This window comes from Cnephaeus nilssonii, assembly GCF_951640355.1.
Source record: "Cnephaeus nilssonii genome assembly, chromosome: 4".
In the NCBI taxonomy this organism is placed as follows: domain Eukaryota; kingdom Metazoa; phylum Chordata; class Mammalia; order Chiroptera; family Vespertilionidae; genus Cnephaeus; species Cnephaeus nilssonii.
The window spans coordinates 25,124,153-25,141,307 of record NC_137075.1 but is presented as its reverse complement, the minus strand read 5'-3'; the positions used below and the strand labels follow the sequence as shown (position 1 = coordinate 25,141,307).

At 41.6% G+C, this 17,155-nt stretch overlaps 1 protein-coding gene across 3 annotated transcripts in view; it reads left to right on the top strand.

Annotated features, from left to right (window-relative positions):
• The window catches only part of NUBPL (NUBP iron-sulfur cluster assembly factor, mitochondrial), a 299,333-nt gene that overhangs the window by 206,779 nt on the left and 75,399 nt on the right, over positions 1–17,155 (top strand). For all 3 annotated transcript variants that reach the window (XR_013813464.1, XM_079769915.1, XM_079769916.1), the window contains one exon: positions 5,690–5,783. Coding sequence is in view for 2 of the 3 variants with exons in the window: in XM_079769915.1 (XP_079626041.1) it covers positions 5,690–5,783 (94 nt within the window). In the remaining variant the exon portion in view is untranslated. The remainder of the gene's footprint in view (positions 1–5,689; positions 5,784–17,155) is intronic.

Sequence of the window (17,155 nt, the reverse complement as noted above, 5' to 3'; positions counted from 1 at the left end):
AGAAGACATATTAGCCTAAAATTATCCTGGTCAGTGCTAGTTTGGAATATTTTTCTCTTCATAAGATTGACAAAAAAGAAACAAAAATAATTTAACAGATTTAGTATTTAGTTCTGGCTGCACAACCTTCACGTGTTGGATATGTTAATAAACAAAGTGAAAGAGCAATATAATATGCCATTGTGGATATTAGGTTCCAGTGCTATCATTGTCTTTTGGGTTTTATTTTGGTTTTTTTTACTTATAAACTGGACTGAATCCTGAATTCTTCTAGTTTCCTCCAATATCTCCCTATGATTCTCAAAACATGTTCCTAATTTTTCTCCTATCCTTTGACTAGAAATCATTGAGAACTAAATTGCCTTTTTCCAAAGCCATGCAAGCTAAATGAACAACTTGAAATAAAATTCAGAAAAATCACCACATCAGCATATGCTTAAATAATCTTAGTAACTGATGCTATATAAGCCACACAGAGAGTTTACCTGAGTACCCGATGACATCATCAGATACATCAAACTACAAATGCTTTTAGCCTTAAACCTAGAAATCTTTACTGACAGCCTTACAAACTCAGAAGCTGGGTTATAATTTGCTTAGGAGTCCTGAGTAGGGGCGACGGGGGATTGAGAAAATGAAAGAGACAGACACAAAGACAGTAGGGAAAGCTGGGACCAGTGGGGCAGCTGTCCTCTGATGGAGAGACAGGGACCCAGAGCCGATACAGCACATTTATTTTATACAGTAAGATACCAGGAAGTTTTACTAAAGTTTAAGATAAAGAAAATATGTGCATTTTTGTGGCTTCTTTGTAATCATCACTTCTAGGTGGGCCTGGATAATTGTGTTTGTTCCTGGTGCCTGGCTGGATTTAGATAATGAAATCCACCCCCTGGCGCCTGAGCTAAAGGTCAGACTCACAACACACCTGCCTCTGGCAAGGTATGTTTCCAGGGCATGGCTCTGCCAGGTGCCACTGGATTCAGACGACAGTTAGCTCAGGGGCCTTTCCCAAGTGCTCTCTACACATCATGCTATGCTATGACACCATTAACAAAACGCGACTACGACTGGCAATAGGAGTACCTATTAGCTAAACAAGGTAGGATAAGTGCCATTATCAGCTTCTCCGGCTGTACATGGATAAACAATACTGAACAGGTAGAAGTCAATATCCTTGAGATATATAACCAAGCCAAATGGTTACACTCGTTTGGGAAAACCTACTCCAGCTCCCAGGATATCTGGAATATAATAAAAGGGGCTCTTCCGATTTTCACTGGGTTCCTCCACCTCTTAGGATCTCTTGCTGCTATCCTTTTACTGCTCATCCTTGGGCCCTGCCTCCTGAACTGTATAGTTTCTTTGTCTCTAAAAGAGTTGAGGCAAACTATAGATGATAATAACCCAGGGATTAATGGGTGGGGCTATAGCCAGGAGATATTAGACCTAATTGAAGCTAGCTAGGAGAAGGTTTCACTTCTCTAACAGGACCCTGACAACAACAACTCTTTTATGAAAGAAGATAGATCCTTGACCCTCAGTATCCTTCAAGAATGTGAGTGAAAACAGAAAAGGGGAAAATTTGTTATCCCACAATAGGCCTATGTGACCTGGCTAAAACCCCTACCTTTCCTTAACTCTATTCATCTCTGAGAGACAAGATGGCCTACAATTAGTAGCTTTCTCCCAAGAACGAGACAGTTAAAAATGGCTAAGACCAAATGGCCACCAAATTGAACTCCATACAACTTCAAACCTCATTATATCTGCAGGACATCTCTGGTAGCTGTACTTGTAGGCTGATCTGCTGAGTTTGGCACCTGAGAGGGAGCTGAGAAAGTTTTACCAGGAATGGAGTTACTGTGAGGCCAATGAAACTTAAACTTGGGGTTCCACATTTGCCTGGGCTTCTCGCACATGCTGGGAGTTGTAGAATGTCTCAGGTAGGGAAAGGAAGCAGGTTGTAGTCAGGAAGAATTTCTTTGTAAGCATTTCAGGTCAAGTGATCTCAGTAAGTCTTCAACATTTTATGGTGATTTCTTTTCAGATTATAAATAAATATTTAATTTTGCATTTCTAATTTTGTATTCTTATTCTTAGAGAGGGCCACACAAATTGTATGTGCTTTAGGCCACACAAAATCTGGATCTGCCACTGGGATTTAATAAATGAGCTACCTGGGTGTTTTGCTAGTATATGTTTTCCTACGTTTAGTAACACACAATTTATATGAGTGAACAAACACTAAGTAGAATCTAGAGAATCACAAATAATTCTGAAATCAATGCTTTGATGACTTTTATGAGAGAACTGGAACTTCCTGGCAGCCGATATATTCCCATGTTAGTATTAATAAATGCTATGAAACTGGAACTTGGATACTGATGTCAGTTCAGTTCAAGAAGGCAAGCCTTTGTGGAATGCCTACTGTATGCGAGGGGATTTAGGGCCAGGCTCTTTTTTTTTTTGATAGTTTAAATTCATTTTAAGAGTGATTTGAAATTAATTGCCTTATTGTCTTAACAGTGAAGTGTTTTTAGTTCCTTGGAGTCTTAATAACAGTTCTCTTTTAAGAAATCAGAGCCAACATGATAAATACGATTAAATACCAAGGAACAACAACGATAAATTGTTGGTACCAGTCATTTGATGTTCTCTGAAACAGACTTGTCAGTCTGTCTATGTTAGGAGTTTCAGTGCAGAGGAAATAAAATGAAAACGATCCTTTTTCTTCATTTATAGATAGTTTCATAGATTGTCGTCATGGGTAACTTTGAGGTAACTATTTTTCAAACCAAGAAACCCTATATTGAAAACGAACTATTTTATGTTCATCATTTTGTCATTCTCTTAAATGTATCATTAAATAAGTATCAAGTACTATCGTTTGAGAAATGTCATTGATTTCCTAAAAGGTAAGTCAATATATAATGTCAGATACTGTAAAATTTCACAGAAAAACAAAGTCAGAGGAGGCGAGAGATTGATGTGGGGGCGGGGGGTCTGTTTTAGAAAGACAGTACTGTCTTCCTAGCTATACCTTGAGTGTGCCGAGCATACCCCCATTTTAGGGCCTTTGTACTTGCTGTCGTTTCTGCCTGGAACGCTGTCCTTCAGAAACTGCATCCGTTATTTTCTCACTTCACTCAGGGCTCTGACCACCCTGTCTATGGAAGCACCTTCTGCCATTCCATTTCCTCCCTGCTCTTCAAGTATTCATCTCCATCTGACGTTGGTAACTGAGGAAATTCAAAGAAGTTCTTTGATAAATCCTTTGCCATCTGAAGTCTTACTACTTGCTTTTAGAAATTCAGAAATTGAAAAGATTTTAAAATAATTCTTGCTATTTGATCTGGATATCCAAATCAGGAACCAAATAATTTTGTATAGTAAGGGATACTTGTTATTTTCTTCATAGTACTTTTTACTCTGATTTATTTGTCTGTTTGTCTGTCTCCCTCACTAAAATGTTAGTTTCATGGTGGGTGGGACTTTGTTTTCTTCACTGATCTATCCCCATCACCTGGAACAGTGGTTGACACTGAATCAAGTCTCAATAAATGTGTTGAATAAATGTGTTACTACATGAATGAGTCCATTTGAACCAATATCATCTCAACTCTAATTTTAGAAAATATATGATTGGATGGAAAAGGCTTATTTCACATTATTAAATTTTAAGAAGCAAGATGTGGGGTTATATACATAGTATGATTTCCACTTAAAAAATTATTGAAACTTTGCATGTGTTCTTTTATTCATTCATTTCTTTTTTTTAAAAATATATTTTTATTGATTTCAGAGAGGGAGGGAGCGGGAGAGAGAGATAGAAACATCAATGATGAGAGAAAATCATTAATTGGCTGCCTCCTGCATGCCCCCTACTGGGGATTGAGTCCGAAACACAGGCATGTGCCCTTGACTGGGATCAAACCCAGGACCCTTCAGTCCCTCGGCCGACGCTCTATCCACTGAGCCAAACCGGATAGGGCTATTCATTCATTTCTTGAAAGAAAAGTTATTAAGTATCTCCAGTGTGCCCATTCTGTGCTGGGCATTCTAACCCAGCTACAGTTTCATGAGAAGACAGATCATGAAACAACATGAAATGAACTCGACCCTTTCCCTCATCACTACTCTCCAGCTATGTTGATCTTCATTCAGTTACTCACATTTACTAACCTTTTAACATTGCACAGGTTATTTCCGCTCCCCCCCCCCCCCCGCCGCCCCCGCACCATTGATTCTTTAGAGAGAATGGATGGGAGGGAGAGAGGGAGGGAGGGAGGGAGGGAGGGAGGGAGAGAGAGAGAGAGAGCGAGCGAGAGAGAAACATCAATGTGAGAGACACATTGATTGGTTGTCACCCACATGCCCCTGACCAGGGCCAGGGATTGAACTTGCAACCCAGGTATGTGCCCTTGACCTGGAATCAAGCCTGCAACCCTTGTTATTTCGTTATATGCTTAATATGTGTCTCTATATATTATAAATTCTGTGAGGCTAGGGACCATAATACCATTTAATTATCAATACCTAGCTCAATGCCTAATATATAGTAGATACTCAATAAACATTTGTTGAGTGAGTGAATGAATGAATGAATGAATGAGAGAAGTACATAGTAGGAATACCATATCTAATCTAATGAAAGTTAGGGGAAGTAAATTTCAAGTTGGGATCTGAAGAATGAGGAGGAATTAGCAAGTGAAGAAACCAAGCAGCGTGTTCTGGAGCTTAAGCTCTGACTTTATCCTAAAAGCAATAGAAGAGTTTTAACCAAAAAGTGACACTATCAGACTTGCCTTTTAGATGAACCACTTCTCATTGGTGTTAGGAACAGACTGGATGGGCAAAGCTGGAGCAGAGAGATTGGTTCAGAGGCTTTAGTGGGAGATGGTTGTGGCCTCCACTGGGTTCTGGGCAGTAGGGAAGGGAGAAGTGGGTGACTGGGATAGCGAGGGAAAGGAAGGAGTTAAGTATGATTCCAAACTTCTCAGTTAGGCAACTGAGAGGATCCTAGGGCTCACCATTCAATGGAACTCAGAGGGAGAAACCATCTTAGGAGAAAAAAGCCTGTCCATATTGAAGCTGAGCATTAAGGACTTGGTTATACAGCTGACTTTTCTAGATATAAGTACTTAGTAAAATACCTGGAAAGAAATCATCAAAATATTATAGTATTGGAAATCTAGTTATATCTCTAAAATTTTCTTATTAACTTTTGGTTTTCATTATTTTTGTTATATAAAGGAAAAATAATAAACTTGAGAGAATTCTGTTAGGATCTGCCATAGGCAATGTTAACATTTTTGTCCAAAAGACAAAAAACTAAGGCTTTCTTAATAAAATATGGGTTATTCCCAATGAAAATAAATGATTGGTCCTGAATAGAAGCCCATTGTGAAATGGGTTCACCATTAGTGTATGTGTGTGGTGAAAGAGGAGGGCTTCATTTGGAAATTTAACCTTATCATTCAGAGGTCTGCTAGAGTCAGGTACTGTCGTTCATTAATTTCTTCCTTCCTTCCTTCCTTCATTCATTATTCATATATCAATCCTCAGCATGGTCCCTGGCTTTTAGTAATGGCTCAAGTGAAAGCTATTATTTAGATTTGTTACTAATACATTTATTTTTACTGCAGTTGTTATACAACGATGTTATTTGTGTCTAATTGATTTTTAGGTAGATTGGGGTCACCTGGACTATTTAGTTGTTGACATGCCACCAGGAACTGGAGATGTGCAGTTATCAGTCTCACAGAATATTCCCATTTCAGGTAAATCTCAATGTTTAAAGTAGTTTGTGCTATCTTTGATGCTTTGCTGTTTCCTTACAGAAAAACAAACTTCATAACAAACACTTATATCTTAAAAAATATAATCATTTATAAATTTTCCTTTACAGATAAAATTCATAAATAGAATTTTTTAAAATATTACTAGAACAGTTACGTTTTCAAAAACATAAGACACTTGGAGAGGTGGTGATGTAAATCTGTGCTCTGGAAAAGCAGTAGCACTTAAGTGTTATTTAGGTAGAACATGGCTGTTTGGGGTTCACAGCTCTCTAGCACTTATAGTATAGTGCCTGATACATGGTGGGCACTAAGTGAGTATTTATTGAATACATATTCCTGAATAAGAGTAAATTTTAGAAAAATTTGGATTTTTGGTGAATATAATTATGGGAAAATTTTATGTTCTGCTAATTATCTATATCATAAAAGGCTTGTGGTCATGATGCCGTAACAGTGTCATGACCAAACAAGCAGCGGTGGGCGGGGCGGGGCACTGGCAGCGTCTGTGGAGCATGCAAGGCGTCGGCACCATCCGTGGAGCGTGCGAGGTATCACGGGGTGGGGCACTGGCAGCGTCCACAGAGCATGCAAGGCATTGCGGGGCGGCAGACATGGCCCTCATGGCAGGCTAGGCCTAGGGGACCCTACACGGGCATGATTTAATTGTGCGCTGAGCCTCTAGTTTAATATTAAAGTCAAGAGAGCAAAAAACATATTAGCTTACTTCAAATACACAATACTTCATTATAGTAGGGGTTATTTATGATATGGAGTTTCAGTATTTGTCATTAACTTTTATGTTAAACTAGTGGCCTGGTGCACGAAATTCTGCATGGGTGCGGTCCCTAGGCCTGGCCGGTGATCGAAGCGTGAGGGTCTGGTGTGGAAGGGCAGGTCCCAGCTGACCTCTGGGCCCTGGGCAGCACCTGGGCCCCCAGGCCCCTGCGTGGCCCCTCCACCTGAGTCACGGCGCCTGAGTCCCCATGCAGAGGTGCGGTGAGCAGAGCCGGACACGATGGGCCGGGGCGCAGTGTGGGCCTCTGGACTGCCCAGAGGTGCCAGACGGAAGCCGGGCGGGTGGCGCGCTCTCTCTCCCAGCCAGACTTGCAGACCCAGACCAGTTCCTGTGTGAACCCACAGGGAGCCAGATCAGCCCCTGCAGTCCCAGCTGCAGCCCAGCTCACCTGGAATCCCACTGGGGCCAGCAGCGCCTCCACTGCTGCCCACTGCCAGCACCGCGTCACTGAGGCCCGTCATGTTCCACGCCGCCCCCTGGTGGTCAGCACACCTCATAGCGAGTGGTCAAACTCCTGGTGGAACTCCCAGTCGAGGGGACAATTTGCATATTAGGCTTTTATTATATAGCATCTGTTTCTAAGTGAATCTTTCCTAGATTCCACTGAAGATATATTTGTTAATCTCACTTATATATAAGGACTTTGGGGAAAATAAGGAATATTTAAGTGTCTTTGCAAGTTAGTTATGTATTGGTAATAAATAACCAAGAAATATCACTAACATTTAATCATCAAAAGGTTTAGAATCTGTGTTTTTGATAAAATATACAAATTGTTTGAAAATATAAATATAGCATATTAATATGAATATTTTTTATGTTTAAATATATTTGTAACCTAATGGAGCCTAAGACTTTTCCTTTAGTGAGGCAAGCTATAAAGTATGAGATGGGAGTAAAGTGAAGTAACATAGGAAAATAATTCTTCCTCTTTATAATCAGCATACTAAATAGCCTGCTTTTTCTTTTTTAAAGAAGTTTTGAGACATATTTCTCAACCTTAAGAATAGGCGCTAAATGTTTATTGAATAAAATGTGTTTCTGACACTTTGAAGTGCCTATTGCAGGTATCCAAAATGCTTACATTATTCATGTGAATAATACATTGATAAAATTGGACTAAATTATCATTTATTTCCTGCATTGTGACTTGGTACCTTGAAAAAGTTTAATTTGCTTCACACAGATAAACTGAAGTCCCTGAGCAATTTACCTTTGTTCATTCAGATAAAAACTCTTCTGTTTGGACAGGACTTATGATTGTACCACCCTGTTTAATTTGTACTTACACTCTAAAACCAACAATGGGTAGATTGGGATTAAGATTGTCTCTTCTTTGAGGATTTCTTTTTTTATATCCTAAAACTTAACCAGTATATTTCTTATTCCTTTAATCTAATGAAAAATCTGCCTTGTAATAGGTGATTGATATTATTATAGGAGAATAAAAAGCAGTATTTTTATTGCAGTAAAATATACAATAACAGTTTAATAGCATTAAATACATTCACATTATTATGTAATCATCACCACCATCCATCTCCTGAACTTTCTCATCTCCCCAAACTGAAACTGTGTACCCATTAAACACTAACTCTCAATTTCCTCCTCCCTCTAGCCCATGGTAACCACCATTCTCCTTTCAGAAATAGTCTATATGAAGATAAGGAAATGGGGAATGAAGAAATTATATAAGGAAAATATTAATTTAAAATATTGCATTAAATAAAAACCTAACATTGATTTTATGATTTATTAATATAATTTTAAACCAACAAATGTTTACCTACGTAGAGTTAGATGCTAAGCACTGTAGAGTATCCAAGGATAATTAAATCTTCAAGTCTTTACCTACACTAGAGTTCTGTACCTTTTGTAATCCTCATACCTTTTTTTTGAGAATTTGATGACTATATAGATTTTCTCCAAAAAATATATTTGTACCTACAGAAATGCTATTTTTATGTATAATTTCAGGGGCCTCACAGTCCTCAGGTTAAAAGCCCCCAGTTCTAGGAGATAGCGCAAGGGAAAGGGTAGGGGGAGGGAGTGGCTGGTAAGAAAAGAGCATGGATAGCTAAAATGTAGAGTTTGAGAAGTGCTATATGAGAGATATGGGGGATCAGGGGAGAAGAGATCACGGGTTTGAGGGGAATTGTAAAAACATGGAGATGAGCCTTAAATAATAAATATGATTCATTGTAAAGTATTCAAGATAGCACAATACCTGGTTTGCTTTGCTTTTTCTTGACCTAAGGGGGAGAAATTTGAGAGTGAAATTTTAATGTTCTATAATCCTATTACAGAAAATTAACTGTATTTCTCCTCCAAAATCTGGTCTATTAGAAAAATAGGGCCAAGTACTGTAGATGCTTTTGACAATACATAATCTTAGTTATTTCTGGATTACAAAACTAAAATATTGTTCTAGTATCTTCTAAATTTTCTGTAATAAACATGTATATTTTTATAATTTAAAAAAGTAAATAGAAAGCACATATTCTTTAGGGACGGTAGATTCCTGTGTATATTGGTGATGATTGCTTATTATTAATTAACTGCCATTTAATGATAGTCTTTTATATATTAATTTTTTAAAAATATTTTATTGATTTTTTACAGAGAGGAAGGGAGAGGGATAGAGAGTTAGAAACATTGATCAGCTGCCTCCCGCAAACCCCCCACCGGGGATGTGCCCGCAACCAAGGCACATGCCCTTGACCGGAATCGAACCCGGGACCCTTCAGTCCGCAGGCCGACGCTCTATCCACTGAGCCAAACCGGTTTCGGCTATATATTAATTTTTTAATTATCACAGGCGTTATCTCTATTTTCTTAAATCTTTGAAGGATTAAGTAACTTTCCCAAGGTCACACAGTTGCAGTTGTTTATAGCTGAGGTTCATACCAATTCTGATTGAATTTATAGTTCATACTCTTAACCTCTACATCAAACTGCCCTCATAGAAAATCCAGCAATATTTGACTCATTGGTTTTTTGTTGGTTTTTTTTTTTTTGTTTTTTTTTGTGTGTGTGTGTGTGTGTGTGTGTCTTCCAGTGAGAACTGGAAGACCTACTAGAAAAATTTAAAAAGAGCTATAAGCACTGACTCATTGTTGTTGTTTTTAAATATATTTTTATTGATTTCAGAAAGAGGAAGAGAGAGATAGAAACATCAATGATGAGAGAGAATCACTGATCGGCTGCCTCCTGCACGCCTCCTAATGGGGATTGAGCCCACAACCTGGGCATGTGCCCTTGATTGGAATTGAACCTGGGACCCTTCAGTCTGCAGGCTGACACTCTATCCATTGAGCCAAACCAGCTAGGGCGACTCATTGGTTTTTTGAGTTTAGTTTTAGTACATTCAAACCCACTTAGGTTGAAATAATTCTAATCTAGGTGCTTTCTGATCAAAATAAATTTGTCTATGAATATTACTAAGCCTGTGCACCTCTATTTGCTGAGTGAGTATCCAACCAACGGTCTGTAGTGGTGTTTGCTATATTCAGGTTTTTGACTCTGAAGAGATTCCTTGCCCTAACTGGTTTGGCTCAGTGGATAGAGCATTGGCCTGCGGACTGAAGGTTCCCAGGTTCGATTCCGGTCAAGGGCATGTACCTTGGTTGCAGGCACATTCCCAGTAGGGGGTGCGCAGGACGCAGCTGATCAATGTTTCTCTCTCTATGTTTCTAACTCTCTATCCCTCTCCCTTCCTTTCTGTAAAAAAATCAGTAAAATATATTTAAAAAAAAAAGATTCCTTTGCGCCTCTTTAACTCATACATTCTACCGAGGGTCTTGAGGTGGTCTAGAAGCAATCTCCTTTGACGGTTAGGAGTAGAGCCCCAAATGATTCTTGGAAAGATCAATATTATCTTTGGGCTGATCATACTGGTCATGGGCATCTGGCTAGTTTCCAGGCATACTAGTTCTCAGTATAGAATTGCAGCTGTTAGTACCCTCATAATGAGTTTTTATGTCAATACTAGAGGACTGGTGCACGAAATTCATGCATGGGTTGGCGCGGGGGGGGGGGGGGCAGTCCCTCAGCCCGGCCTGCAATGACACCAGTGTCCCTCGCCCCGGCCTCTGGCCAGAGGCCCCTCCCCGCCCTCCACGCAGCCTCCGGGAAGATTCTTGTCCTGGGGTCTCCTCAGGGCCCCGGCTTGTGATGCCCGGCAGCTCAGGGACTCGGGCTCCCAGGTCCTGCTTCCCCGCAGGCATGGTGTGCATCAGCTGTCACAGGAGCCACGCCTCAGGAGCCGCCCCCTTGGACCGTACTACTTGCGTGTGTAGGGGGGAGGGGGGGTGGCTGCGGCAGCAGTTCTTTGATGTCTGTAGTGTGCCCACCAGAACCCCCACTGTGGCACCACGCTGGTCGCATCCGCACTGTGGGCAAGGGGCTTCCAGTCTGCAACTGGGGCTGCCAGGGTGCGACTGGGGGCTGTGGGCGGAGGACCCCAGCACCCATAGGGCTCCATCAGCATCAGGAACTGGGAAGATCCATTTTTCTGGCTCCGTCAATGTCAGGAACTGGGAAGATCCATTTTTCTGGGTCCTCCCCTTCCTCCGTGCAGCCGGGGTGTGGACGCTGGGTTCGTGTCGCCAGGGGCGATGCAATCCCAGCATCCCACGCCCAGGCCTCTGGCCAGTGGCCCCACCCCTCCCTCCACAGCCGAGGAGCGGACGCTGGGCTCGCGTTGCCAGGGTGCCGCCACCAGCGTCCGCCCCGGCCGCTGTGGGCGCTGCAGTCTTTGTCACGGAGTGATGGTTAATTTGCATATTAGTCTTTTATTAGATAGGATTAAAATTAATGTCAATAGAAAGACTAGATTTTCTACAGTGATCTATGTGTTATTTTTGTAATTAGAAAAAACAAATAGTAAAAAATAAAATTATCTTACCAAAATGGATGTGAGCGGGAATTGGTGGGAGGTACATTTGATTGTGTGTGTATGTTTGTTAAAGGCTTAGTTTGTGAGGTTTGGTTTTATTCAGACCAGTGTCATTTTATAGCTAACATATCTAAGAACATACCAAAATTGAGCCAATTCCCAGGACTTATAGGGAAGGGTACCAACCAAATAATTGCTGGCCTGATTTGAATCATGGCTTTCATTAATTTATATAATTTGGAACAGCCTGTCAGAATCATGTTGCCTTTCTAGGCCGAAGTGAATTATATACTCTCTAATTATGAACGTAATTTTCCTTTCCTCTTGTCATTGACTTCAGAATTCTTCTTGGTACTCTTATGTTCTACTTTTTCTTATGCCCTATCCTATATAATAAAAGCCTAATATGCAAATTGTCCCCTTGACTGGGAGTTTGACCACTTGCTATGACGTGCGCTGACCACCAGGGGGCGGTGCAGACCATGGCAGGCATCTGTGATGCGGCACTGGCAGTGGACAGCACTGGAGGCGCTGCCGGCCCTGATGGGTCCCGACAAGAGTGGGACCACGGTGGGATGGTGGAGCAGGTGAGGGGGCAGTGCCTGACCAAGGCAGGGTGCCAGGTGGGGCTAGGGGGCTGCAAGGCTGGGGGCGCAAGATGGGTCCCAGCTCACACCCCCAGCCTCGCAGCCTACCCTGAGGTACCCCACCTGTGCACAAATTCGTGCACTCGGCCTCCAGTATGTCATAAAGCACATAAGTTTTTTAGACTCACATTTGAGTTCCCCTTGATTTGACTTCCCTATCCTTCCCACTACATTTTCACATAACCTGAGATTCCCCCTCCAAAATCTTATGTACTCACTGCCCCCTCTCTCTTCCTTTTACTTTCCAAAGTCTTTGTCTTTTTTTTTTTAACATTTGTTGAGAGTTTTACAGATGTCTCCCTTCCTTTCCCCCATTACCCTCCTCCACCCAGTTTTCACCCGACCCCAGGTCTTCACCACCTTATTGTCTGTGTCCAAAGTTAATGCATATCCTATATAATAAAGGCCTAATATGCAAATCGACTGAACGGCAGAATGACCAGTAGAACAACCAGTCACTATGACATGCAACAACCACCAGGGGCAGACGCTCAATGCAGGAGATGCCCCTAGCCCGCAGGCCCCAGGCCAACCAAGGCAGGTGCCAGCGGGGGCCCCATGATCACCCCACCAGTTGCCCCACAGATCTGCCCTGATCGCCTGCCAGGCCTAGGGACCCTACCCATGCACGAATTTCATGCATTGAGCATCTAGTATGAATATAAGGTCTTTGATTAATCTCTTCCCGCACCCCCCTCACCCTTCCCCTCTGAGAGTTATCAATCTGTTCCATGTTTCTGTGCCTCTGGTTCTATTTTATTCATCAGTTTATTTTTGTTCATTAGATTTATGGTTCATTTATTTTGATTTTAGATCAATTGTTGATAGATATGTATTGCCATTTTATTGTTCATATCCCTCTTCCTTCTTCTCCTCCTCCTCCTCCCCATCCCCCTTCTTCTCCTCCTCCTCCTCCTCCTCCTCCTTCTTCTCCTTCTTCTTTTTCTCCTTCTTTCTTCTTTCTCCTTTGTTCTTTCTCCTTTGTTCTTTTTCCTTTCTTCTTTCTTCTTTCTTCTCCCTCCCTTCAACATTTCATGTAATACTGGTTTGGTGGTGATGAACTCCTTTAGCTTTTTCTTGTCTGTGAAACTCTTTATCTGACCTTCAATTCTAAATGATAGCTTTGCTGGGTAGAGTAATCTTGGTTGTAGGTTCTTGCTATTCATCACTTTGAATATTTCTTGCCACTCCCTTCTGGCCTGCAAAGTTTCTACTGAGAAATCAGCTGACAGTTGTATGGGCACTCCCTTGTAGGTAACTAACTGCTATTCTTTTGCTGCTTTTAAGATTCTCTCTTTGTCTGTTTTTTTTTTTTCTAATATATTTTTTTATTGATTTCAGAGAGAAAGGGAGAGGGAGAGAGAGATAGAAACATCAATGAGGAGAGAGAATCATTGACCAGCTGCCTCCTACACACCCCCACTGGGGATCGAGCCCACAACCCGGGCATGTACCCTGACCGGGAATCAAACCGTGACCTTCTGGTTCATAGGTTGACACTCAACTACTGAGCCATGCCAGCCAGGCTCTCTCTTTGTCTTTAACCTTTGGCATTTTAATCATGATGTGTCTTGGTGTGGGCCTCTTTGGGTTCCTCCTGTTTGGGAATCTCTGCACTTCCTGGACTTGTAAGTCTATTTCTTTCACCAGGTAGGGGAAGTTTTCTGTCATTATTTCTTCAAATAGGTTTTCAATATCTTGCTCTCTCTCTCTTATCCTTCTGGTACCCCCATAATACAAATGTTGGTACGCTTGAAGTTGCCTCAGAGGCTCCTTATACTATCTTCATATTTTTTTATTATTTTTTCATTTTGCTCTTCTAATTGGATGTTTTTTGTTTCCTCATATTCCAAATTGTTGATTTGATTCTCAGAATCCTCTCCTCTACTATTGAATCCCTATAAATTATTCTTTTTTTCTTTTTAAATCTATTTTTTATTATTGATAGTATTACAGATATCTCTCATACCCCCTCCTCCTTAATCCCCCTCCTCCAAAACCCTACCCACCCATGCCCAGGTCTTCATTACCCACTTGCCTGTGTCCATGGGCTATGCATATAAGTATATAGCTTCTTTGGTCCCTGTAAATTATTCTTTATTTCAGTTAGTGTATGCTTAATTTTTGACTGGTCCTTTTTCATAACTTTGACAATCTCACTAAGATCCTTGAAAGTCTCACTGAGTGCCTTGAAGCTCTCATTAAGATCCTTGAGTAACCTTATAATCATTGTTTTGGACTCTGTATTCAATAGTTTGCTTGCTTCCATTTCTTTCACTTGTGACCTGTTTCTTTGTCTCCACATTTTGGCTGCTTCCCTTGGTTTGTTTCTATGTATTAGGTAGAGCTGCAATGTCTCCTCGAATTGATAGAGTGGCCTTGTGTAGTAGACGTCCTGTAGGGCCCAATGGCTCAGCCTCCCCAGTTACCTGAGATGGGCACTCTATGTGTGCCCCTGTGTGGGCTGTGTGCACAGTTGTGTAGCTGAGCCTTGATTGTTGTTGGCATCACTGGGAGGAATTGACCTCCAGGCCAATTGGCTGTGAGGACGAGTTTTTTCTACAATGAAAGAGCTGCTATGCAGGAGATATCCCTATGGAGCAGGACTTGCTTCAGTGGGGCTTTGGTTCTCACTGAGTCTGCCCCTTGAGTGTATCGCTTGTGGATATGGAGAGTTGTAATCTGATGTGATCTGAAGTTGTCCAACCAGGTGCACTGGCTCTGGGTCTCCAGGGAAGTAACAAAGTCAGTCACTGCCTGTGGCCACCTGGCAAGAGCTATAGAGGGTGCTACTTGTATATGGCTGCTACTTGTATTGGGCTAGGACAGTGGTCGGCAAACTGCGGCTTGCGAGCCACATGCGGCTCTTTGGCCCCTTGTGTGTGGCTCTTCCACAAAATACCACGGCCTGGGCGAGTCTATTTTGAAGAAGTAGCATTAGAAGAAGTTTAAGTTTAAAAAATTTGGCTCTCAAAAGAAATTTCAATCGTTGTACTGTTGATATTTGGCTCTGTTGACTAATGAGTTTGCCGACCACTAGGCTAGGAAATGCCCATCTGTGAAGCAAGGCAGGCTGGTGCCAGTGCTGGGTCTTGGATCTTTTATTGATAGGTTTGGGGCATGCTGAATCCAGCTGCTACTTGTTTGAGAGATTTTAGGAAAATCTGAAGCCTGAGCCAGGACAGGCCATTCATATGCAAAAGCTGCTGCAAACAGCTTGGGTGGGGCTGCAAAATGGATAGGGTGGGGTCTAAGGGACTCACTAGGGTGGAGCAAACAGTTTGGGCCATGTTGATAGAAACTCGGATATCGCTGCCAGTCAGCTCTGTGATGGGGAGAGGTGCCAGCATTGGAACAATTACCCCTGCTAGCACCCCTGTCTGGGAGAAAGCCACCCCCAACTTCCTCCCCTGATGCCAGACTGTCAGTTCCTCCCATTATGTCCCTGGATTTCCCCAAAGCTGCCACCCGGTGCTGGAGCTCAGAGGAAGTGGACTGTGTAAATTTGTGTGTGGGCCCTTTAAAAGGAACACCTGAGCCTCCAGCAGCCTCTGTGCCACTCAGCCACAATCCCCACTGGTTTTTACAGCTTGAAGTTACGGGGACTTCTCTTCCCAGCTCTGGAACCCTGGGCTGGGGGCTGGTGTGGGGCTGGGACCCCTTGCTTCTCACAGGAGGCTTTGAAGATATCCCTTCCGATTTAAAAAAAAAAAAAAAAAGCCATACGTGGGTGTTGGACCAGCCCATTTGGCATCTCTGCCTCTCCTACCTGTCTCAAAGTGCTCTCTTCTTTACTTCTCTGTGTGTAGGACTTCCATTCAGCCAGATTTCAGGTTGTTCTGAATGATGGTTGCTCTGTATTTTAGTTGTAATTTGATGTGGTTGTGGGAGGCAGCGAGTACAGGCGTTTACCTACACTGCCATCTTGGTTCCTCTCCAAAGTCTTTGTCTTTACAGACATTTCACCCTCGCTTAGAATGTCTTTCTTCCCCAGTCAGTGGGCACCCAAATCCTGCATACCTTTTATTTCAAATGTCTACTCTTTGCCATCTTTCCCAATCCCCCAGTTAGGAATCATTTCTTCCTCCTTGAAATTCACATAGAATTTTATTTGGACCTTCACATGTTCTCTACTCAAAACCTGCATAACTGTGTTATCTTCTGTACCAGACTGTTACTCCCTAGGGGGCCAAATCTCTGTTTCAATCATTTTTGTATTTCTCACAGTGCCAAACTCAGTGCCTTCTGTAACCACTTAGCAAATGTTGAATCAATGAGTGTTTTATCTGTGTGTGTTATCTTCCCGACTGGGCTGTAAGCTGCTTGAATGCAAAAATTTTTCCCTATTTATCATAGTATTTTTTAGAGTACTTTGGGCCATGGGTTATGGAGTTGATAATGGTTGAATAAATGACAAAGCTAATTGACTAGTTATCACAGTTCATCTGAATAGATTTGTCCCCCTTTATCTTTTTGTTCCCCCCCATAATCTTTCTACCATCCTGCTAACTCATTCCTGTGATCTCTCCAACCCCAATTGCTTTTACTCAGGAGGTTTTTTTTAAAAAAATGTGTAAGTTAAATAAAGCATTTATTAAAAACATACATTTTATGTCACTCTCCCTTTGAGAGAAAAATACTTACATTTGGAAATAAACATATGTACTCATGCTGTTCTTTTTCCTGTATTATGTACAGTATCTTTGTGGTCAGTTGATATATTTTAGTATTAACTTTGTTTTGGTTTCTGAGATATTTATGCATGGGGGCACCTGCTATGTGGTGTCATGCAGGCTCTTATTAAATTACTAGTGAGAATCACTAGCATTATTCCATTGTAATAGTAAGAAATTCTCTTATTTACTTGAAAGGATGTTTAGCCAGATACTACCTATCTCTCTGACTTTTTATCCTCACCTGTGGAACACCTGGCCACCCCACTGACTATAAGGATCATATGAGAGAATGAATTTAAAAGCTCCATGTTAATGAATGCTACTTTAAGAAACCA